This window comes from Leucopleurus acutus (assembly GCF_964270905.1).
Source record: "Leucopleurus acutus genome assembly, chromosome: 11".
NCBI lineage: Eukaryota > Metazoa > Chordata > Mammalia > Artiodactyla > Delphinidae > Leucopleurus > Leucopleurus acutus.
Window position 1 is genome coordinate 58,160,800 of NC_139152.1, and position 25,771 is coordinate 58,186,570.

At 38.5% G+C, this 25,771-nt stretch overlaps 1 protein-coding gene across 4 annotated transcripts in view; it reads right to left on the bottom strand.

The window, feature by feature from the left end:
- LOC309969064 (uncharacterized protein) overlaps positions 1 to 25,771 on the bottom strand; it is a 189,772-nt gene that overhangs the window by 53,707 nt on the left and 110,294 nt on the right. For all 4 annotated transcript variants that reach the window (XR_014326606.1, XR_014326607.1, XR_014326608.1 and 1 more), the window contains 3 exons: positions 10,455 to 10,504; positions 9,813 to 9,897; positions 7,860 to 7,936 (listed from right to left, as the gene is read on the bottom strand). Coding sequence is in view for 1 of the 4 variants with exons in the window: in XM_082850605.1 (XP_082706731.1) it covers positions 7,860 to 7,936; positions 9,813 to 9,897; positions 10,455 to 10,504 (212 nt within the window). In the remaining 3 variants the exon portion in view is untranslated. The remainder of the gene's footprint in view (positions 1 to 7,859; positions 7,937 to 9,812; positions 9,898 to 10,454; positions 10,505 to 25,771) is intronic.

Genomic DNA, 25,771 nt, shown 5'->3' on the forward strand with positions numbered 1-25,771 from the left:
GAAGACAGTATGGTACCGGCACAAAAACAGGAATATAGATCAATCGAACAGAATAGAAAGCCCAGAGATAAACCCATGAACACATGGTCACCTTATCTTTGATAAAGGAAGCAAGAATATACAATGGAGAAAAGACAACCTCTTCAATAAGTGTTGCTGGGAAAACTGGACAGATACATGTAAAAGAATGAAATTAGAACACTCCCTAACACCATACACAAAAATAAGCTCAAAATGGATTAAGGATCTGAATGTAAGGCTAGATACTATAAAATTTCTTAGAGGAAAACATAGGCAGAACACTCTATGACATAAATCACAGCAAGATCCTTTTTGACCCACCTCCTAGAGGAAGGAAAATAAAAACAAAAATAAACAAATGGGACCTAATGAAACTTAAAAGATTTTGCACAGCAAAGGAAACCATAAACAAGACGAAAAGACAACCCTCAGAATGGGAGAAAATATTTGCAAACAAAGTAACTGACGAAGGATTAAACTCCAAAATATACAAGCAGCTCATGCAGCTCAATATCAAAAAAACAAGCAACCCAATCGAAAAATAGGCAGAAGACCTAAAGAGACATTTTTCCAAAGAAGATATACAGATTGCCAACAAACACATGAGAGGATGCTCAACATCACTAATCAGTAGAGAAATGCAAATCAAAACTACAATGAGGTATCACCTCACACCAGTTAGAATGGCCAGCATTGAAAAGTCTACAAACAATAAATGCTGGAGAGGGTGTGGAGAAAAGGGAACCCTCTTGCACTGTTGGTGGGAATGTAAATTGATACAGCCACTATAGAGAACAGTATGGAGGTTCCTCAAAAAACTAAAAATAGAACTACCATACAACCCAGCAATCCCACTACTGGGCATATACCCTGAGAAAACCATAATTCAAAAAGAGTCATGTACCACTATGTTCATTGCAGCACTATTTACAATAGCCAGGACATGGAAGCAACCTAATTGTCCATCAACAGCTGAATGGATAAAGAAGATGTGGCATATATATACAATGGAATATTACTCCGCCATAAAAAGAAACAAAATTGAGTTATTTGTAGTGAGGTGGATGGACCTAGACTCTGTCATACAGAATGAAGTAAGAAAGAGGAAAAGAAATACCATATGCTAACACATATATATGGAATCTTTAAAAAAAAAAAAAAAAGGTTATGAAGAACCTAGGGGCAGGACAGGAATAAAGACCCAGATGTAGAGAATGGACTTGAGGGCACAGGGAGAGGGAAGGGAAAGCTGGGACAAAGTGAGAGAGTGGCATGGACATATATACACTACCAAATGTAAAATAGATAGCCAGTGGGAAGCAGCCACATGGCACAGGGAGATAAGCTTGGTTCTTTGTATCCACCTAGAGAGTTGGAATGGGGAGGGTGGGAGGGAGACGTAAGAGGGAGGGGATATGGGGATATATGTATACTTGTAGCTGATTCACTTTGTTATAGAGCAGAAACTAACACACCATTGTAAAGCAATTATACTCCAATAAAGATGTTAAAAAAAAACAAACTTCCTTTTATATTGTTGTCCTATGTCTACCTTTTTATTGATATCTTAGTTTTTTTTAACATCTTTATTGGAGTATAACTGCTTTACAATGGTGTGTTAGTTTCTCCTTTATAACAAAGTGAATCAGTTATACATATACATATGTCCCAATATCTCTTCCCTCTTGCATCTCCCTCCCTCCCACCCTCCCTATCCCAACCCTCTAGGTGGTCACAAAGCACTGAGCTGATCTCCCTGTGCCATACGGCTGCTTCCCACTAGCTATCTATTTTACGTTTGGTAGTGTATATATGTCCATGCCACTCTCTCACTTTGTCCTAGCTTACCCTTCCCCCTCCCTGTATCCTCAAGTGCATTCTCTAGTATGTCTGTGTGTTTATTCCCGTCTTGCCCCTAGGTTCTTCATGACCTTTTTTTTTTTTTTTAGATTCCATATATATGTGTTAGCATACGGTATTTGTTTTTCTCCTTCTGACTTACTTCACTCTGTATGACAGACTCTAGGTCCATCCACCTCACTACAAATAATTCAATTTCGTTTCCTTTTATGGCTGAGTAATACTCCATTGTATATATGTGCCCTGGCAAAAGGAAGTTTTTTAAACAGAGGAAGTCAAAAGAGAATACCCAAGAGGGAATTTTTTATTTCATTTCAGTTATTTTTCTCTTTATGCTGATAAATTATATATAATATAAAAGATCTAAATAATAATTAAATTATTATAAAAATTACTAATAAAATCACTTAATTATAAGCTCCATAACAACCTGGTCCTTCCCTGTTTTTGATCACTTTTTATCTCCAATGCCTGCCACAGGGCCTAAACACCAATAAATATTTGTTAAGTGAAGAAGCAAATGAAATGAGTGTATCATCTACATTTTTAAACCATGGTTGTAGAAGAAAGACTGAAATCACTTCTACCAATAGCACATATGCGAGTGAGAAAAGAAGGCCTGCTCTACTCTAAGGATCAATTAGAAACATCTCAGAAGGCATGCACTCACAGTGTTTTGAGACTGGCTCTTCCTTGGTGATATATGTGGCCCTGAGTTCCCACATTCTGACTTGGAAGAGACAGAGAAATTAGCCAGTCTCTAAATATGCCTCCAACTCCTAAGATATGATTCTGCCACCTGGATTAGGAGAAAAGTGAGAGAGAGTAACTGCCAAAGGACTAGTGTCCCAAGCACCTGGCCCCTGATTTACCAACCAAGAACGGCCTGTGACAAAGTTCCCAGATGTTTTGTGATCCAGGTAAGTAACTTTGCTCAAAGCAAATTAGATTATTGTTTCTATCCACAGCTCACCTCGCAGGTCCAGGCTTTGCTCCCTGGTCTGGCACTGAAAGAAGTGCTTGAGCTTTAAATAGGTGGAAAAAGCATGAGACGTCGTCCACTCTTGATTTTCCCGTCGTGTACTCCTGCAACAGTAGGCTCCAAAGTTTAAAGACTTTTTACTATGTCGAAGTTGCCTCTGAATCAGCCTCGTCTATTCAGCTGTTCCCTGGGGACACTGTGATAGGCTCATCATTGCAGTATGAGCATCTTTATACAAAGTCTGTTTTCCGGATATTTTGAAACTTCCCCAAGCCCTGCTTAGGTAAAGTGTGAATGTTCCATATTAACATAAAGTACTCCTGCGCTCTGAGCATGGAGTAACTCAAGACCCTGACAAACTTGTATGTTTTCCAAAATATGTTTGCAGCATTTCCCTCTTGCCTATAAAATAGCATTAAAGGAAATGTCTCGCTCCATAAATATAACTGTCAAGTACTTAAGTGACTTGCACTTCATCATCATCATCACCGAAATAGTAAAGTGCCTTTTTTGTCCAGGTCTAGGATCATAGTGTACTGGGCATATTCCACAGATATTTGAGTAACACATTGAGAAGATGCAGCCACTGGGTTTTTATCAAACTTTTCTAAAGGGACCATAACATCCAGTTGTTTTCAGATATAATTTCTATATTTTAAATGTGATGGCTAATTTTATGTGTCAACTTGACTGGACCATGGGATGCCCAGGTATCGGGTCAAACGTTATCCAGTGTTTCTGTGAGGGTGTTTCTGAATGAGATTAACATTTAAATTGGTAGACTGAGTAAAGCAGATTGCCCTGCATAATGTGAGTGTGCCTCATCCAGTCAGTTGAAGGCCTGAAGAGAATAAAAAGTCTGACTCCCCGGGAAAGTGAGGATTCTTCCTGCCTGATGGCCTACATACCAGTATATTGACTTTTTCCTGCCTTTGAACTTGAACTGAAACACTGGCCCTTTCCCAGTCGTGAGCCTACTGGCCTTCAGACTGGAACTACACCATTAGCTCTCCTGGGTCTCCAGCTTCACCCACTCACCCAGATCTTGAAACTTGCCAGCCTCCATAATTACACAAGCCAATTCCTTACAATAAGTCTCTATCTCTTTACATACACATTCTATTGGTTTTCCTTCTCTTGAGAACACTGACTAATAGAACACATAAGAATCAACATATTATTCAACATGGAAGATTCTGTCCACTGATAGAGGATTCTGGGAAGATAGTGGAGTAGGGAGCAACAGGAATCCGTCTCCCCATGCAAACAACAATTGGCAGAATCTCTCTGATGTACTTGGAACTCTGGAATCTGTTGAAGGCTTGCAATTTCTAGGGAAAGCCTCCGATGGTAAATTGCAGTTAATTTTAGTCAATTTCAGCTCTTAGCACAGTAGCAGCCCTCCATCCCCCACTCCCAGCCCCATGGCAGGCAGCTGTGCTGATGTTCCTGGAGCACCTTGCACACAGCTTATGGGAGCCAGGGCAGGCAAAAAGGATGCTGTCCTCTAAATATTGGAAATCTATGCACTGCTCACTGATTGCTGTTTCTGATCACAGAGGTGAAGACAAAAAGGCAGGCAGCCATTGTTGCTCCTCCACACATCGTTGCAAGCCCTTCCAGCTGAAATGAATTCCAGGGAATTTAAAGGGCCAGCCTTCTGCCCCTACCACCTTCGTTTTTCACTTTTCCCTCTTTCAGAAGCCAGGCGTTAAAGATTAGGACATTCAAATACAACTATATATATGGGGAAAATTAGAAAGTGACCATGCATGACCAGGGAAAGGCTCAGAAAAGAGCTGATAAGACCTTAAGTTTACAACTCAGCCTGACCCTCAGCATAAAGATACCTGATACAATGAAAAACAAACATATAAACAAAAACAAAACACAAGAATAATGACAAAAACCAGCAAATCCTGGGGAAGAGGGAGAATCTGACTTCCAGAGTTACCACATTATTAGATTCAAATGTCCAGTGTGCAAAAAAAGCACATGGCATACAAAGAAACAGGAAAGTATAGCTCATTTAAAGGCAAAAAATAAATCAACAGAAACTCTCTCTGTAAAGACCTAATGGCAGATCTCCAAGACAAAGACTTAAAACAACTGTCTTAAAAATGATCAAAGAATTAAAGGAAGATATAGAAAAACTCAAGAAGATGATGTGTGATCAAAATGGAAATACTATTAAAGAGACAGAAGATCTAAAAAGAAATCATAAGGAAATTCTGGAGCTGCAAAGTACAGTAACTGAAATGTAAAAATTCACTACAGGTAAAGGCAGGTTTGAGCAATCAGAAGAAAGTATCAGCAAATTTTAAGATAGGAAAATGGAAATTATTAAGTATGAGGAACAGAAAGAAAAATGATTAAAGGAAAGCAAACGAATCTATGTTATTGCAAATGGCAAAATTTCATTCTTTTTATGGCTGAGTAGTATTCCATTGTGTACATGTACCACATCTTCTTTATCCCTTCAGCTATCAATGGACATTCAGGCTGCTTCCATATCTTGGCTATTGTAAATAATGCTGCAGTGAATGTGGAGGTGCAGGTAACTTTTCAAGTTAGTGTTTTCATTTTTCTTTGGATAAATACCCAGAAGTGAGTTGATGAATCCTATGGTAGTTCTATTTTTAATTTTTTGAGAAACCTCCATACTGTTCTCCATAGTGGCTGTATCAATCTACATTCCCACCAACGATGTAGGAGGGTTCCCTTTTCTCCATAGTCTCTCCAACACTTATTTCTGTACAGCACAGGGAATATAGTCAATATTTTATAATAACTTTGTATGGTGTATAATCTATAAAAATATCAAATTACTGCATTTTACAACTGAAACAATGTAATATTGTAAGTCAACTATATTTCAATAAAATAATAATAAAATAAAATTTAACCATCACCAATTAAAAGAAAACAAGTGAACAAGGCCCAAGGAACCTGTGGGACACCATAAATCTAATCCAGTAAAACTAAGGTGTGCAAAAAAATATATAGGATCTTTATTTTCTTATCCTTATAACTCAGTCTCTTCCAGATTAAACAATCTATGTCTGGTAAATGCTCAGTCTTTCAAACTGCCTCCCTCTTTGCTCCTACAGGAAGTGTCATCTTGGGGTACAGAGGCACTGATGTGACTTCATTATGGCAAGTGTTGGGAGGATGGGGGGATCTTGGATCCCATTCACCATCTGAGTTCTTGCTGGTTCCTGCTGTGGGACTACATCTAGGTCCTGAACTGATATCTGCTGAAGTGAAAATGGACCTATCTGTCTTTGGGGCATTGTGCTGGCATTCACTGCTGAGGTCAATAAGAGCAGCCAATTATCTCTGGTCTTAAACTCTTTCATATCCCTCATTATGTTCTTTGACTAGTCCTCAGACCTCCATACAATCTAGTCCCACTCCATTACCTCTCTGGCCTCTTCTTTGTCACTCTTCCCTTTGCCTAGCCTTCCCCAAGCACATTAATCTCCTTGCTGTTCCTTAATGCACCTGGCATGTTTCTACGTCAGGGTCTTTGTACCACTGTTCCCTCTGTTTGGAAGTCATGGCTTGCTCCCTCGCTGTATTCAAGACTCTGCTCCGATGTCATCTTCTCTTTACACATTCCTTAACCATCTTATTTAAAACTGAACATGACTCCTGAGCTCCCACACTCCCTTCTTGCTTTATTTCATCCATGACAATCAACACTATCAAATATATCATATGCTTTGCTTATTTGCTTGATTTATTATCTGTTTCCCTCCTCATGAATGTAGGTTCACTGTAGAGATTAGGGCTGATAAATAGTGCAGAGGACTCAGAATTGATATGGTATCTGCTCCATGACCTTGGGATTCAATGAAGTGCATCAATGCCTTAAGTAAGGATGAGCACTGAATGGTACAATAAACACCTCATATGATTTGGGGTGGGATCAATTCAGTATCAGGCCATCCCCATCCATTCATGTCCCCCACTTTTCAGATTTCCATAACTGTCCTCTTCTCAGCCTCTACTGGCTTTTATTTTAAAACTCCAAAGGTACTAACAAATGACAAAGATGTCTTATTTTTTTTATCAAAAATTTATTGAGGGCATATATACTTAAATTTTTGTGTTAGTGAAGGTAATTCTAGCTGCTATAACAAAAACATTTCAACCAAATAGAACCTATTTCTCACTGAGATGATCAACCCAGGGTGGCTGGTGGGTGGGGCTTTACCCACAGAGGGATTTAAGAGCCCAGGCATGTCCCATCTTATGGCTCCACCGTCCCTGTCAGTTGCTCAGCATCCAGTTAGGAAAGGAAACAGAGGATGAAAGAGACAGAGCAGTTGCCTAACCACCTTGACCACACACATCACTTCTGCTCACATACCATTGGTTAGGACTAGATCATGGAATAACTGGAGGCAAGAAGCCATGGAAATTGCAGTCTCTGCCTGGGCAACTCTTTCCCTGTGCCAATTCTATGCCATAGAAGGAAAAGCACAGATCTTGGGCAGTTAGCTATTTCTACCATGCGTGTTACATAATATGTAAGCATTTTCACATACATTGCTTCATTAATTCTTTCAACATCTTCATAAGTTATTAAGATCATTCCTATTATACAGAGAAGGAGACTGATACCCAGAGATAAAAACTGAGGCTTTAGAATGTGACTCCATTTTTGGAGATTTGCATTTTTAATATAGTCTTTATGGAGATATAACTCACATACCATACAATTCACTCATTTAAAATGTACAAAGCAATGGTTTTTAGTATGTTCACAGAGTTGTGCAACCATCACCATGATCAATTTTAGAATATTTTAATCAGCCCAAAAAGAAACTTTGTACTCTTTAGCATTTTCTTCCCATTTTCTCCTCAGCCCCTTCAGCCCTAAGCAACCACTAATCTACCTCCTGTCTCTACAGATTTGCATATTCTGGACATTTAATATAAAGGAAATCATACAATGTGTGGTCTTTTGTGACTGGCTTCTTTCACTCACCTTCATGATTTCAAGGTTCATCTGTGTTGTAGCATGGATCATTCCTTTATCTCTTTCTATTGCCCCAAAATATGGCACTGTACGGATAAAGCACAAATTTGTTTATCCATTCATCACGTGATCAACACTTGGATTGTTTCCATTTTGCCTCTCATGGATAATACTGCTATGAACATTTGTAAACAAGTTTTTATGTGAACATACGTTTTTATTTTTCTTGGGTATATACCTAGGAACAGAATTGCTGGGTCATATGGTAATCCATGTGTAACCTTTTTGAGGAACTGCCAGACTCTTTTCCAAAGTGGCTGTGTCCTTTTACAATCTCCCTAGCAGTGTAGAGGGTTCCCATTTCTCCACATCCTCCCCCCACACTTGTTATTATTCCTCTTTTTTATAGTAGGATTTGCATTTTGAGAGATGACTACTTTGGTCAACTTCAAGACTTAGAATTATGGTTCAGTTCCCGCAGTAAGAAACTAGATAAGGAGAGAGGGGCTTAGGAAACATTTGAAAGGATTTGTCTTCTGTGCTCTTTCTCCTAGGTACACATACCTTATCCTGCCATCTGGATCCCCAGGAACCTGAAGTGGTGGCACTCCATGAATGCTTACCCTTCTTGGGTTTATCCTACATTCCAGCCTTTTCCTGACCACTCCTTTCTTGACACCCCACAATAAATAATTGGATGCAGAAAGTTTTAAGCCTTTTTGTTTTGACCTATCCATGTCGACCCTGTGGACTTTCTGCTCTGAGAATATTTTGACCCCTGTGTTTGGGAGTTTACATTAAAATTTACGTAAAACTTTACATTAAAATTATGCATACATAGATTAAAATACTCATTAAGAAAGTATTTCTGGAGCCATAGTAATTTCTATTAAGCTACTATAATTCCTTGATAAAATTTTTATTCCCAGGCATTAAGATATTTCTAATTTTTTTCCATTTTAATTTTTAATTTACTGAAATTCTTTTCATTGGAATCAATTATTTTCCACATATGGTTTAAATGAAAATGTTATTCAATGTGGTTTTTCTCCTTATTGCTCATATCAAATTTTTACTGATTACAGTTTCTGCAATTGCAGCCTTTCTTTTATAGCCATTATTTGTACCAAATCCAATTGTCTCAGGTCAAATTATTCATACCTAAACTTAGTCAAAAAATGGGATTCTTCTGTCAATTTTTAGGCAATAATAAATTTTAACATGTGTTGGCAGTTTTATTTAGTGTTGATTACTTCTGCCAAGTCTAATTTTTCCCTGTTTAACGTTTGCATGTTTCAATGTGAGCATCAAGACACGATTCTTCAGATTTTCATCTCTAACAAATTTTATCATGTACAGTTTTCACCACTGTCATTTTCTTTTGTACTGATTATTCCTGCCAATAATATTTAGTAGGAAATGGATAAAGGACTGATAGTTGGAAATTTTTTTCTTTTTAGCTAATTAATGAGAAAACTGTGAGAAGTTTCCCTCCGCTATTTCAAAGTTGTTCTGCTGTCTGGAATTTCTCTGTATTGATGACTTAATTCTTTAACGTATTTCCAGTCAAGTTGGGTATTCTGTACTAACCACTCATGTTGATGGCAGAGCAATGAGCAAATGGTGGGATTATCATATCCTTGGGTCAAACGTCCCTGGATCAGTATAATCCTGGGTCACAAAATTAATCTGTTCAATGTGTTCTATACCTGATTCATCACTGGAATCAGCTGGGGAACTTCTTTTAAACATACACGTTCCTAACCCACCTCTTCCATCCCTATCTGTCCCAAGTCAGCGAAGTCTCACTTTACATGTCTGAGATAGGCTCCCAGCAGCTATTTAATTTTTTTTAATTCCTCTAATGATTCTCATATCTATCCATGGGAGTCTTCTGGGCTAAGCCATACCCAGAAGGGGGCTGTCCACATGAGCCTATGTCAGAATACTTTTATAACCTACCAAAAAAGAGAAAAAGGACATTAAGGAGGAAAAGGAAACTGCTGGTGGTCAAGAAACAGTGGATGGGTGCGCTCACTGGAAGGTCCTGGTAAAGATATAAGAGGCATACAGGCAGTCGTCGTCAATTTGGAGGTCAAGAGAAGGAGATGGAAGTAAAGCAGCACCGTTCAGAGTCTAAGTTCTCCAACCTTAGGCACTATTGAGTCTTCCCTCTTTTCTGGTCCTCGTTCTGCTTTGCTTGGTTGGGGGGAGACTTTTAAGGCTGGGCAAGATGGTGCCCTGCTCAGTGACTAAATTGTCAGTAACCTGATAGAGCAGATGCGAATCTCAGTCTACAACTTAAGGTGGGAAAGAAATAGAAGTTCGTTTTCTGTCATTCAACTTATTTTCTATTTTTGAGATGCCCATTCATTGTAGGAAGGAAAATAAGTTCAGTCAGTTCAAGGTTTTCCTTCTCTTACCCCAAGGTGGGTCAAAAGTAGGGTAGTGGACCAGTAGTTTTAGTGCCAATGTGTTTTGAATGGAAGGCTACTATGTCACCTGCAGAGGCAGATGGATCCACACCCAAAGTTTGGTTCAGATGTTGCTACTGATGCTGCCACACATACACACCAAAATGGTATAAAAATGTTTATTACTTACATAATTGGTGTCTGTGTCTGGGGTGCACAGGAGAGGCTTCTTAAGCAAGTCTGAAATAAAAAAGCAAGGAAATGAGACTGGCCTGGGTTTTTACTGTGGTTAGGGTTTGGGGCTGGGCATGAGAGTCCCCATGCAGCAACGTCTTGTGGTTTGGCTGGTGCCAAAATGGTGAGCACCCAGGCTTTTTTATCAGCTTGTCCAGATGTGGGGCAGAAAGGGAAGAGAAAGAGGTAAGGCTTAGAAGGTGTCGGCAGTCAAATATCAAAATATGAAATGAGATTCTTCATTAGAAGGGCATTTGTCTTTGATTTCACTTGTCCACACAGAAATCTTCTGAAGCAACCAGCATCTTGTCTGATCCTTGGTATTTAAGAATAATTATTATTACAGTTATATTTAATGATTAATTAGAAAGTCCCAGGAACTCTGTGTCTTACACGTACATTTCATTTAATCCTGACTGCAATCTTATGAGACAAGTACTATTATTATCCCAATTACAGATGAGGAAAGTGAGGCATAGAAGTAATGGCATCTGGGACTTCCCTGGCTGTCCAGTGGTTAAGTCTCCGTGCTTCCACTGTGGGGGACGCGGGTTCGGTCCCTGGTTGGGGAACTAAGATCCCGCAAGCCGAGTGGTGTGGGCAAAATAATAATAATAATAAATAAATAAATGTTAAAAAAAAAAAAAGAAGATGTAATGGCATCTGCCTGCTGCTGCACTCAGGCTGTCTGGCTTCAGATTCTGTGCTCTAACCTCTGCATCATATCTCTCTTTCTTGTCTTCCTGGTCCCTCTCATCCTACCACTACATGATAAAACTGAGCTGCTTTGGTGCACAGGAAGTTCCAAGAGGCTGTCTCTACCTCTAGAGCTTCCTGCTTCCATGTGAATCTAATCCTGGAAGCAGGGCTCTAATCCCACTCTCCAGAAATGGGTCATCCAGGATCCGGGCAGAAATCAAATGGCACTTTCAAATTGGGTAATTTAAGGAAAACTCATAAAGGAACTGTTTACAAAAATGTGGGAAGAGTTTAGGAAAAGCAACAGAGAAGGGGACAGGGATCCATCACCACCCTACACCCCAGCCTGAATGAATGAGGGGAGGAAGTGGTTACGGGAACCAAGAAAGTGAGTTGTGGGGAGAAGGCCATCTGAGAGGACCTGTGGCCTTTAGTTGAGGAACACAGCTGGGAAGACGAAGGAATAAATATCCTGACCTTACTTTCCTCCTGCTCTCCAGGTCTCTTGCCAATGTCTTCTACTAGTCAAACCCAATGGAAGAATGGAAGGAAAGGAAACTGTCGATGCAGTCCATATGGACAGCCACCCAGGGCACCAGGCAGGATGAAGGATGGGAAGTGGATCTGTGGGGTAAAATGGAAAATGTCCATCATAGGCTTACCGATATCTATGCTTTTATCACTCCTCCTCCCTCTCTTCTCTCCCCAGTCTAGGTAAAAAACAAACAGACAAATATATATATATATATATTCAGGAAGCTGGCAGGAGCAGAAAGGAAGCTCTTTTCTCTCTCTCTCTCAATTTCTCTCTCTCTCTCTCTCCATTTGCTCACCCTCTCCATTTCTTAGAAACCCATTCAACTGCCAATATTAGAGGGTCTGCCATATACTGGCTTAAACGCAAAAAGGTTTACATGGTTCACATAAGTAGTTTTATGACCCAATGAGCCATCGAGAACCCATCTTTCAGCTCTACCATCACTGACATTGTCGCTTTCATCCTCACTCTGGTTGTCTTATGGTTCTAAGATGGCTGTTACTGCTCCAAGCATCACATCGGTACATCTGTGTAGTAGGCAGAAAGAAGGATAAAGGAAAAAGAGGAAGAAAAAGACCCCCCAGAAATGCATCATTTATATCTCATTGGCCAGATTGTGTCATATAACCACCTTGAACCCTTGGACTACAAGAGAATGTGTCCAGCAATTGTCTTTAGTTGGGAGAATTCGAGTTCTCTTCAAAAGGATGGAAAGAAAATAGATGCTGGGTAGGCAGCTATTGGTGCCTGACATACTTAACATTTTATCTATATTAGAAATCTGCTCTGTTCCCATAACTCTTTAGGCCATTGGAAATCAAATCTAGGAAGAGACTTATAGACACTCAGAGAGAGAAAGAGAGAGAGAGGGAGAGGTGGATAAGTAGATGGATAGATAGATAGAGAGATAGATAGAGAGATATAAAATTGAGCACATGACTGCTCAGCTAGTACACATTTCTTAGACCTTCCTGCAGCTAGATGTGAACGTCTGCCCATCTTCTCACCAACTGAATGTGTGTATAAGAGGCATGCGCCCCTGTGTTTAGGCCTTAAGACATAGGACATGTGTTCCTATACAGCTTCTTCCCCTTCCTACAGTCTAAAAGCTACTGCCTGTGACCAGCTTCTGCTATGCTCTAGGGGATAATGGACCAACAAGACGTTATATCTCTAAATGTCTACATGGATCAGAGACATGGCCAAACCTGGACTGTTAAATCCAAGGCTGTTATGAGAAAGAGATAAGAGCTTCTTCGTTCTATAAAGCTACTTCTTTTTGAGGTCTCTATGTCACAGCCTCAAATACCTTCTGTTCCAAACATGATTCTCCAGGATGTTTACTACCTCATGCAAAGCTGTGCCTGGGTTTATTTGTGATATTTTCCCAGGCTCCCCAATGCAGAATTCAGATGGGAAGAAAGGGGATTATTCTTGTGGATTAGCAGCCATTCTCTGAGAAGTCTGGATGTTCTCAAGAAGGATGAAGACAAACAGGAGCTAAAGTTATGCATAAGAGGGTCACAGAGGAACAGCTAAAGGAGACCAGGACATAAGAAGGCCACAGTGGAAAATTCTCACAGTCCTTCCTCTAGGTCAGTGGGGAGACTGAGTCTCATTCAACCAAATTTGATTTGTTCAGTTTTCTAGGTCTATATCACTTGAGGCAATTAGAGTCCCAGACTCATTGTTAATGATGCCATTGGGGCTTTTCTTAACATTGTACCTCTTTTTCCTGTCTTCCTGGTAAATTTTGCCTTTGTGATTGAATTTTAATCATTTGTCAAGTGAGTGGCTGAAGTATTTAAAATTCTAGAGAGAATACAGCAAATGACTGTAGAGACAAGTATTGACATGAGAATCATTAGAAGGCCTTGGACAATGCCTCTTAGACAAGATCCTGCCCCATCTGGGATTATCCAGGAAAACAAATCCCATCTCCACCCTGAGTGTATAGCGAAGGGAGGTTTGACCTAAATATGTTTGTATAATACTTGTTCATCCTCCTGATTTATCCAGAGAAACAAAACTATGGAAAGAAAGTTTAAGAATCTCACAGATGGTTATGAAAAGGAGGAGATGAAGAAGGATGTGGTAGTTTGTTACTTTTAGGGTACAGGAAGTCTTGAACTGAAGATCTTGGATAGAAGCTATCCATTTTGAGCAGCCTGCTGCTTTGTCCAAAGATCTTGGAAAAGCTATCACATTCTTGATGTCATCTTCTGGAATATTCCAGGGGATTCTGTTTTGGATCTCCTGTTGATATAGAAGTCTAGGAAATAAATGTATGATAACTTTTTTACTGGAAACAAGGATCCAAGGGTTGATTCCCTAGAGTTTTACTGCAGTGTTTATGGCGAACAACACTTGATATGATCCTTTCCAATGAAGTTTGAGAAGAGTCATATGCTGTTGTTGTTTCCTGTAATCCAAGACTTGAGGCTGAAGGTCATGCAGGGGTTCCTGTGCTTTATCATTGAGAGAAGCTGCTTGGACCTGTTGATTATGAACTTGAATATGCTGCATTCATTTTCTACAGTATTTGCCATGTTGGACTGTAAAAGGGCAGTCAAGAGAGGGGGTGAGAACCCTATAGGCAATGGGCATCTAGTGACAAGTTCATATGGGGACAGTCTATGAGTTCCTGTTAGACTGGCCCTAATGGCCATGAGAACTAAGGCAAAGCCTTTGGCCTTGGCAACTAAAGTTCTTCACATAGCTTTACAAGTCTCAGTTAGTACCTCAATCACTAGATAAATAGGTGGGTATTACCAAGTGGAAAAAACAAAGTCTAAAAGTTTCTTTGCTACTATCAAAGGAGTTGCTTTATGGCAATGAAAGACTTCTAGAAGACCAGGAAACACAAAACACATTAGTAAGGACATATTCATAACCACATGAAGTGAGTAACTGAATGAAGTCCATTTGTAGATAGATTTCCAAAAGGTCCTAAAGGTTTTGGCTTGTCTTTATGCCTCAGCTTTACAATTCTCTCAAGATGGTAGGTTTGACAGTTGGGAAATACATCAGAGATGTACTCTGAGATCTTACTGAAATGTCCCTACCAACGTTTATTTTTGATGGTTTTTAAATCTGCCTTTCCAGAGTGGGTCACAACACCTTTTGAGAAGATTCATTTCAGCATCTTGGGGCAGACCAAGAGATCATCTTGGTGCCACTATAGCTTTCTGCGAGAAGAAAACAATTTGATTTTTTTCAGTACACTTTTTCAGAATCAAATGCTTAATATTGGAGTTAACTCAAGACTTGATGCCAATAGTTAGGAGTTAGTTTTGGCTTTGACTCTTGGACTTGCTGGACAGCTTGGAGGTGTTAAAGCAGCTCATTTAGTGTAGTAACCTGCTAAAGCATTACCCTTTGATCCCTGAGTCTGCTTTTTACTGTGGGGCTCAACCCTAATATAGCCAATTCCTTTGGCAAAACAAGGCATCTAATAGGACTTTTATGTGACTGCCATGTTTAATTGGAAAACCAGATGCAGTTAAGAAGCCATACTGCTTCCAAGCTATCAAAATCATGAATTACTCCACACACATATTTGTTATATGTATAGATATTTGCTCTCTTATCTCTACCTAACTGGCAGGCTGCAATTGTAAGTGCTGCAATTTCAGCAACTTGTATAGATTTTGCCTCTGGGAAAAGACAATATTCACATAAGTCTGAGTGGGCTGCAAACACACACTAAGCTTGATAGCCTCTTTGTTCAGTTCTCAAATGGGCTCCTTCCAAAAATAGTTCTAAATCTGGGTTGTCTAAAAGAGTTTCGAGGAGATCAGAGTGAGGCAAGGAAAATTCCTGAATACGTGCATGACAGTGGTGAGGTTTTCCTTCTTTTGAGAGAGGAAAAAAGTTGGAGGGCTTTGGCGACTACAGCAATGGATAGAAATATGTGTGAATGAGAAGAGGAGGATTTCGTAGGTCAGCCTAGAAACAGAAAACCATTGAGTGTTTTCAATAAAGAGTAAGATCTGCATGACATGAAGGACCAAAGGTTAAGTGAAGATCTTAAGACTAAGTCAGTAGAAGCCTCAGTTAACTTTGCTGCTGTTGCCACTGAGCACAAACAAAGAGGGTAGGCTTTTGGTGTAGGGTAAAATGAGAGGCTGTTTAAGTGATGGGTGTTTGAAACCCATTGTGCTGTTGAGTTAGAACCCTCACAGCTTGTCTCTGGATCTTTTGTATACAAACAGAAAGAAAGGTCTATGGTAATTGGGGAGTAGAAGCATAGGAGCTTCTGAAAGGCATTTTTAAAGTTACACAAGGCTCTAGGTGAGTCTATCCCAGACAGGGGCTCAGGTACTGGAAAATCAATCTGTACCAACACCAAATGATTCTTCTCTTCTATAGAATTCCAGATGTGGTCCAGCCATGGCACATTTAAGAGTGGCACTGCATTAGCAAAGTAGCTTTCACTCCAACAGATTCACGATATTCATTCAACAGATTCATTACCCAGAAGAGAATGCTGATTAGTGAGAGGAATATCTGAGATTCCTACCACTGAAATGTTTTGGTTACTCCAAGGAAGGAATGATGGAAAGCTGGGTTGATGGTAGAAATGTGTACGTCTGGTATCAAAAAAGGAAGATCCTAGATTTTTTTCACGACTGCATGGAAATTTCTTCTTTTTGTTTTAAGGGCAATTTCAGAAAACCAGAGAATCTACTTACTCAGAGAGGAGTCATTGTGTTAGACAAAGTTAGTACTTTGTCACTTTAGAGTCTGTCTTGCAATGAAAGTTAAGGCAAAGCAAGTGTTTTTCAGTGTCCTTTTTCCTTATGATATCCACAGGTATCTTTGTCTAGACTAGCCATAGAGATGTTTTTGTTCCTGGATTTATCTAAGTGCTTAATCTGAAAAGTTATTAAGTTAATCTGTATTTTTCTTTTTTCTGAGCCAAAGTATCTTCAAAGCGCTCATCAAGCTCTTGTAATTCAGAGGGAAAGCAGTCTACCATCCTATATTCTGTTTTCTAACTAAATCTGTCGCATCAGGCTTAAGACCATCAACAAAGAACGTAGTTAGGGCAGTTGTGATATCTTCATTCCTATTGAGAAAAGAATATTCTAGAATGTGGTAGTTAAGCTGTTTCTGAAATCAGGGATGGATCTATTTTTCTCCCTCCTTACATAACTGCATTTTTCACCAATGAATTTTGACAGGAAATACCTCAGGAATAGCTGCTAAGAGATCTGCTCCTATTTTTATACTTTTTATATTCATTTACAGTTAAAATGTGTCCCTTTTTTTTTTTTTTTTGGTATCATTTTGGTAATCAATCCATCCTGATTTTCAAATGAAGTTCTACCATCTCTGGTTTCCCACAAAGAGATGAACTAACTGATAGAGATCAGGGAAGCCCAGACTCTAAATTCCTAAGACAATGCTTAAAATCTTCAACTATCTTCCATTTTTCCCTAGGAGGAATCAGAAAGTCCCTTGCTACATTATGAAAATCTGATCTTGACCAAGATTTAAAGCTGCAGAATCATCTCCATCTACATTAAAAGATACTATGAGGAGATATTCTCCAGTGAGAGGACTATATTTAGGAATGGGCAGTGGAGGATAGAGAAGGGGGTTGAGAGAAGGTGCAGGAGAAGGAGGGAAGGAGCAGAGCAGGGACAGGAAGAAATTGAGATACAGGGGGCCAGGAGGAAAGCCGATCCAAAGATGGAGGAGAAGTGGAAAAAGAGAGCTTAAGTTTGGATTTTTAGATCCTTCACATTTTGATTAGATTTTCCTAAGGAGTCCTTAAGAGAAGTAATTTTGTAACTTTGCTGCCTTTTAGAGGTTTTTTTGTCTTTAAAAGTCTTCTTCATACCAGTTAAAATTTTGTTGACCATTGAATATTTGGAATCTTTGAATCTTTTCATGCTAAGGTGCTATACAAAGGCATTGTCTTACCCATATCCCAAGTTCCCCAGGGTGACCTCTGAAGTTCTAAACTACTCCCAAAGCTTCCAATGTTTAGTGCTGTTGGCTCTATGATGTTAAACCTATATTCAAGTGGCCTGAACAAACTAACGAAACCTCCTTGGCACTGTGGCCCCACCATGACTATGAGAACCTCTATTAGTAGAATGAATCAAACCAAGAGATGTAGACCAAAGATAATAAAGAGGAAGAATAAAGGCTTAGGCAGTGCTTCAACACCAAGAGAGCTGGGCACTGGTGTGGTCCATAGAAGGACTTGCTCCTCTATGAAGTGGCCTGGGCTGAGCAGCAAAGGGGCCAATCCTGCCTGAATCTCAGCAGCAAAACTGTGGAAGAAATCAACTAGAGAGCCATTAGCATAAGGCTCTGAAGGAAGGCTCCAAAGAAGCATTCTACTTGGAGAAGGACAACGGAAAACTTTGCATGGCTTTAGCAGGAGGGGGTTGGCTGAAGTTCAGCTAGTTTTGGAAATGGGAATAGAGGGATTGTTCTTGCAGAATAAGAGTCATTGTTCGGGCAGGCTGGATTTTACTGAGCGAGGTAAAAAGGAAGAATTAGGGGTTAAAGTCACATGTAAGAGGGGATGGGAAGGAACAGCTGTGGGGTGAGAGTGGGGATACAAGGACTTGTAAAGGCCAAAGTGGAAAATTCTCCAGTCTCAATTTGTTTGGGTCTCTTGCATACAAAAGCAGTAAAATTTGTTTTCACGGGGGCCTTCAATGCCTTCATTCAAAGTGATTTCCAACAACGTGACCATGTCAGTGGGGACAATGTCTTGTAGCAGAACTCCCTTGACTAAGTTTCTTTAAGCTTCTGGACTAGGCTGTGGATTGGGGGATTCTGGGAAAATAAGAGGAACATTTCCTTTGATGGCCTCTTCTTTTCACAGAGGATAATTCAGATTTGTCAGGAATTTTGCAGGGTAGGATTCAAATGGAAAAAAGGTAAATCCAATAGATAAATTCCTCCACATTACTGCATATACAGATAAATGAGAAAACCTTTTAGAATTCAGCAGTGTTCTTTTACTCTGTCAAGATCCCAGGATAATGAAACATAATTTTGAGGAAGAGAATTCAAAGTACTTGGATGTTTGCTTATTTTGGTTCAGGGGAATGCTGGCACCCTTAGAAGACTAGCCCTTAAGTATGCGACATTGGAATGGAAGTCAAGTAGGAAAAAGCATTGGTTCTTCTTACATAAACTTCAGCTGAATATAACTTTCTCATGACATTTCAGCCTTTTTTTCCCCTCCCATCTTGGATAGAAATAAGTGAAAAGATAGAACCAAAAGAAGGGACAATATTAAAGAGATTTTCCAGATGTTTTAAAACCCTGGAAAGCATTCAATTCTGGTTTGATGTGGGGTATAAGTTAGTCCACTTATTTTTTTTCTCTGGATCATACAGCTGGTTCCTGAACTGAATGTTCATCTGTGCCCTTGTGAACAAGTTCCACCACAGTCAGAGGTGAAAATATTGGAGAGGCTTCCATAAATCTGAATCACTGAAGGGAAATCGTGTTACTTTTGTCCTCCTCTTCATGATTAAAAAAATTGTAATAAAAGCATTGTTTTTGCCATAATTTCAAAGGAGGTCATAACATTGATGGATCTTGCCAGAAGTGGATCATTTAAGTAACTATTTATTTTTGCCACAACTTTTTTTTTATTTATTTTTGCCACAACTTTGCCACAGATGTAGAGTAACATGCTGTAGGTGTTACTTGCCTGTACTTGAGTCTCATGAAATATAAAACCCGTTCATTATTAAAGTTGTCTTGTTTGAGGTTTATTTGAACTTGTTTTTTCAATGTGCATGGAATGTATAAAAATTTACTTTGTCCAAACCATTCATTTAATTGCTTTTGACTGCTTGGTGAGCGAACCATATACCAGGCGTTGACAGTGTTTTGTGCTAAGAAAGTGTAATTCTGAAATAGCAGAAAACCAAGGATACTGTTGTCATAGTTTAATATAAAACCCATCAGGGCCAGGACACTGATGTTCATTATTTCATTCATGTATCCCTGAAAAGCCTTAATGATGAATCATGTTGGTTCTTTCAGAATATGTATTTTCTTCTCTTCCATTTGGCGTTCAACTACTACATTCTGCTAAAGGCAGTGTTTAGAGCATTTTTCAATTGTTTCAAGAACATATACTGTAGATATTCTATAATTATATTATATTCTATATTATTCTATAATTATATTATTATCTATATATCTATATTATATATATAATATATATATTATATATATATTATATATATATTATATATATAATATATATAGATATGTATATTATATATCTAATATATATATAATATATATTATATATAGATATATATATTATATATCTATATATAATATATATCTATATTATCTATATTATCTATATATCTATATTATTCTATATTCTATAATATATTATAATATAATATATTATATTCTAAATTATATTCTATAATTTTTAGTGCTATGCTTTAAAATTTTTTCCTGTACATAAAAGGAAGGATCTGCTTAAGGAAATTCAATTTAATAAGCTTATGTCAAGTTAAGTGACTGACATTGTGGTAAGTCCTGTAAATATACATTTTTTCAAAGATAAGATTTGTATATTTGCCTGTGAGTACAGGGATATTTAGAGAAAAGATATACAAGAAATTAGAAAACAAAATAAAACTTTACAAGTGTTTCAAATTAGGGGTTCAGGTAAGTCTTTGGGTAAAATTGTTACATAAGTAAATTTTGTCTTCCTTTGCTCTCCTTATCCTTCTTAATGCTATTTTCTCTCAGCTGTGTATGCACTTTTTCAATCAGATGTATAAACTAATTCACACTAGAGTAATTTTGATTGAAATCTCTAAATATTTGTTCGACATCTCCCCATGGATCAAACTCTGTACTTGGGACTACAGGCGTTCTTTCTTTGATCTTCAGACTGTCTCCTAAAGCAACAGTATTACCTGCGACCCTGATAGAAATGCAGAATCTCAGACCAACTAAATTGAAACCTGCCTTTTAACATAATCTCCAAGTGATTTGTAAACACATTAAAATTTGAGACAGTGGTCTAGAGCAAATGTTCTCAAACTTTAGCTTAATCACATTCATCTGGGTGGCTTGTTATGCGGTCTACATTTGAAGAACCTCTGGTTTAGAGGATATAAAAGAAATCCTTGCCTTTAAGCATTTTATAACATAGCTGGGAAGCAAATTGATCATGCATTGAATAATTAGAGAACAGCTGAGTGCTAATCTATGTGATTTTGAGTTTAATGCAGTGGAGTTTTGAGAAGGGAAAGATTAATGTGGAGTTGAGCTGTCAGGAAAAGTTCCATTGCCTGGGAAAGGTGGTAACACTGATGAAATTGAGAAAGGCAGAAAGTATGGCCAATTTGTAAGAAAAGATGATATGTTTCATCACAGATATACTGAGCTAGAGGGACTGATGGACCAAAAGAAAGTTCATATCACTGACACTTGGAAATGCATGATTTTAGTGCAGCTCAAGCTAAGGATCAAAAGACCATTTGCATTGTGAGGGCAGGAACCTTCCCTTATTCTTCCATCCCCAGTGCTCGTGTATACCTGACACACAGGAGGTGTTCAGTAGCTTTTTGCTGACTTAATGAATAAATGAATATAGATTTAGATTCCCTAAAGCCATGACCCTTCACAAATTTTCCCACTTAGATGCATTTAGTCTTTGAAAGAAGACAACAGGAATAACCAAAAAGCTTAAGCCAAAACTATAAATCTTTAATAGTATATTTTCCAGCCCTGAGGAAGCCAGAAGAAAAATATTTTTGGTGGGAAACATTGAACTTCCTACATTACCTATGAATAAGGCTATTATATAGGGAACTCTATATACATTCATTCTATTTTTTTAAATGTTTGTCATGGGTTTTGCTAGGAGAAAACTTGTTAGCAATCTTAAACACTCTCAGAAAAGTTTTAAAATTAATTTGAACCTTATGATTTTCCCATTATCATTACTGGAAAGCATTGGGTGTTACTGCCTGCAAAATCTCCTCCGAGCCAAGAAAAACCTGCGTATTGTGAGAAGTCTTATAGAGAGAAATGTAGTTTCTAGCCAATTCGTCTATAACCATCCATCACATCTGTTGATTTCCAGTCTTTCTCCTTATATAAACAAGATTGAATTTGCTTTACTGCTATCAGGCACAACTGAAGTTGGTGTCAGGGTTGGTATGTTCCATCGCTGTTAAACTAGTTCTTTGATCTTAAGGTAATATTTACTGACTTGGGGAGCTTGGGACGTGATGTGACATTACATCCGGGTCGTTCAACATGACTAAAAAATGATTAAATATGTGATCCAGCTTTCAACAGAGTAGAAAAGGGGATAGAAGAAAGAGAGGATCATAGCATCCTCTCCCCCACTGAAGCATGTTGGATGAATTGCACATACAAAGAGATAGCTTTTATGTTGAGTTTTAATCAAACGTATCATGCTTTATTATTTTATAAGCATGCTGTAGTATATAAAATACTTATGGAACAAATCAGTTAAACTTAAACCTCTTTGTAGGTGTTTCTGACTTGGTAAACAGCTTTCCCCTTTACTCTGTTATGATGTATGATGTCATACTTACATACAGCTGCCATACTTACAAACACATACCATATATTTCACCCATACATAGAAATGACTAGCCCACCCATGCCCTACCTTCTGAACCAGAATCCCCCTCAACTATTGCTTTGGAGCCATTATGAAAAAAAAATCTGTGGCTTTTAAATACCTTATGGGAAAAAGTGGAGAAAAAAATTAAATAAAACCAGCTTAGGGAAGCTGACCCTAACTGTTTTCCTCATTGGAATGACATTAATCCTAGATTCATTCAGGTTAGAAAATCACCTTCTTTTTAAACTGTAAATACCATTTTGAAGGTTACTATTTTCCAATTACATTTTAGAATGATTTGCTTGACCCAGCAATCATGGGTTGAGTGAACTGGGCTCAGGATTGGGGATAAAGGAAGGCAGATAACCGTGGCATATGGAGCCATTGGTGGGGGGGAAAGGGATCAAATATTAATAGCATGTTGCAGTGGAGCACTGAGGGTAACATAGAAGTACTAAGGATTGAGACTAGATGGCAGGAAAGGACTATAGAAAGCAAGGTGAGGCAATGTCAAAATTAAATTTCATGTGCTTCAAAATTTTGTTTTGCTAATCCAAAATTAGGAAGAGAAACTGTTTTGTCCTTCTTCACATATCCCAAAGATCCTTTCTCTTGGGATCCAGAATTCTGGTTAGTATTGATTAATAAAAAGGGTTTTTGTCTTGCCTATCTTTGGTTGGTAACCTTTTAAGTACACAAACAATCATTTCGAGTTTCTGTTTCTTGACAACACGCCTGTTTCCTACCTCAACTACCTTAAGTGCAAAAAGCTCTGTCTCCACAGTATTTACAGTTCAATTATGAAGGTAGGAAAGATAATTGTTTGGATGCAAACACAAACTTAGAAACTTCAAACCATCAATGACATTATCACGATTCTGATTACAAAGTTGCTGAGAATAGATTGTATCATGAGTTTTCCATCACTTCCCAAAAGGTCACCAGAATAGTGTGCTGTTTTCAGTCTAAGCACTGAAATAACATAAAGAAGCAAAATTCCAAGAAAGATTAAAATCAGTTGCATTGCTAAATTAAAAACTAATTCAACAGGAGCCAATTGCACATGAGACAAGGTTCCTCCCCACCACTCCACCCTACCCCAACCCCTGAAACATAATGAACAAGTCATTTGGCTCAAGAAGTCATGGTTGGGCTTCCCTGGTGGCGCAGTGGTTGAGAGTCCGCCTGCCGATGCAGGGGACACAGGTTCGTGCCCCGGTCTAGGAGGATCCCACATACCGCGGAGCGGCTGGGCCCATGAGCCATGGCTGCTGAGCCTGTGCGTCCGGAGTCTGTGCTCCGCAATGGGAGAGGCCACAACAGTGAGAGGCCTGCGTACCGCAAAAGAAGTCATGGTACTATTCACAATTGCCTTATCACCAGGGAAAAACTAGGGACAAACTTTGTTCTTCTAAAAATCAGAAGTCCGTTTTGTACCACGTTAGAAGACCTCACTATACCCCGCAGAATGGATTGCCCATGGCTTATTGCCCATTGCCTATTGAGTTGAGTTAAGCTGAAAAAACTGGGCAAACCCACTGTTGCATTATTTTACAGTTAAACAGAAAGAAAACTAAGAGCTTCAAAGAACCTTAGTGTTCAGAAAATTAGTTGCGATATAACGTATATATTATGAATATATATTCATATATATTAGGTATATATATAATATAAAGTTGTATAGTATAAATGAATATATTAAAAATCAGGTTAATAAATACAACTCAATTTCCTGTCTTTAAGACATGATTTCTGGTTTGACCATGTAGCTTTCAAACGAGACATACTAGTCACGTAATTACTTTAGCCAGCCGGTAATCTGGGCTGTCCATGTGATGGAAAACAAACGCTTCGTATATAAGCCTTTTCTAGTTTTGACAGGATAGACCAAATAATTTTTTTAGAGAAATGTTTCATTGTGGGCTATGGTCAGGCAATAAGAACCCTGCCAGTCACCCACATTCACTGGCATGCTCTATGCCCTTTCCAAAGCCATTTGTTTGCTTTTATGAAAGCAAACACAGACTGAAAACAGGCTGAATATTAAATCCAAGGAATATTAAATTATTATTTAATGAGGATGTTTGTGGGACATAAAATTAAACCATATCAGTATTCTACAAGACTACATGATTACAGAGAGAAAGAGAGAGAGAGAGCGCAAGAGAGAGGGAGGGAGAGCGAGAGAGAGGGAGGGAGAGAAATGATGGAGCTAGTTTACCACTGTTGGAGTTTAAAGTTATCACAACCAGTTTCAGAAGCATACGGTATGCTTCAGGGTCTAGTGTACCTGAGAACATGATACTCCCAACAGGAATTTATTTAGTTTCCAAATGATCCATTAAGAAAGTTATAAAGTACAAGAAATGTTCCCAACTACTGTTTAGCAAACAAAATTTTTAGTACTTGTAGGTGAGCCCAAAAGACACTAGTGTATAACTATAATAAAAGTTTTGTGTTCCAGAACCTTTTGCCAAGATCGTTTATGTCTTATTTTGTTAACCATACTTTTCAGAATTGCCCGGGGTCTTTGCTTTCTGCACTTACTTTTCCCCTCCAAAAAAAAATGGAGAGAAACATGCCCTCCAAGAAAGAAACTTTCTCCCCTCCAACAAAGAGGCTAACATCTTATGCATACATATATTCTCTTTCACCTCATTCTAAAGATGTGTAACAATAGACCATAAACCAATTTATCTGCTAGGGGCCACTATGTTTAAAAGATAGTAAAGAAGTTTCAAACTGGCAACATTTAAAATCGTCTCTGTGTCATCTATTTATGTGTAACCCTTGGAGATAATAAGTAATTGTTTGTTCTTTTAAAACATCTTTCTCATGATTATCAACTAAATCTTGAAACTCACTTTAGGGCTGTTAGAACTGCATAACTAGACCCAACAGTTTCTCATCCATCTGGGGAATCCCAATGGATAACCTAACTTCTTGTTATTTAGAATGACTGAAAATTCTCTCCTAAAGCAAATCGCAAATCTCCATTTAACTAAGCCCAAAAGAAATTCAAAGATTTACTTAAAATAAAGATGGCAATGAATTAATTAGCATTACATAATAACAAGTTGCCAAGAATGTTATTATATGAATATACAGCATTTAAAAATCTATAGCTGATTCCTTCCTGCCAACTAGTTTCTGCAAAAAATGGCACCTTCACTTTAGCTACTCAAGTCAGAAGTCTGGGAATCTGCCATGTCCCTTTGCTGCCCACATCTCATTCCCAGGTCCTTTGGATTCTATCCCCTAAATATTTCTGGAATATGTTCACTGATACAATGCCCATCCAGGCCATCACTGGCCCTTATCTGTGTTATTCCACCAGGTCTGTGTCCAGGCTTGCTCTCCCTTAAGCCATTCTCCACACAGCAGCCAGAATGATCTTTCTAAAATAGGTATCGTCATG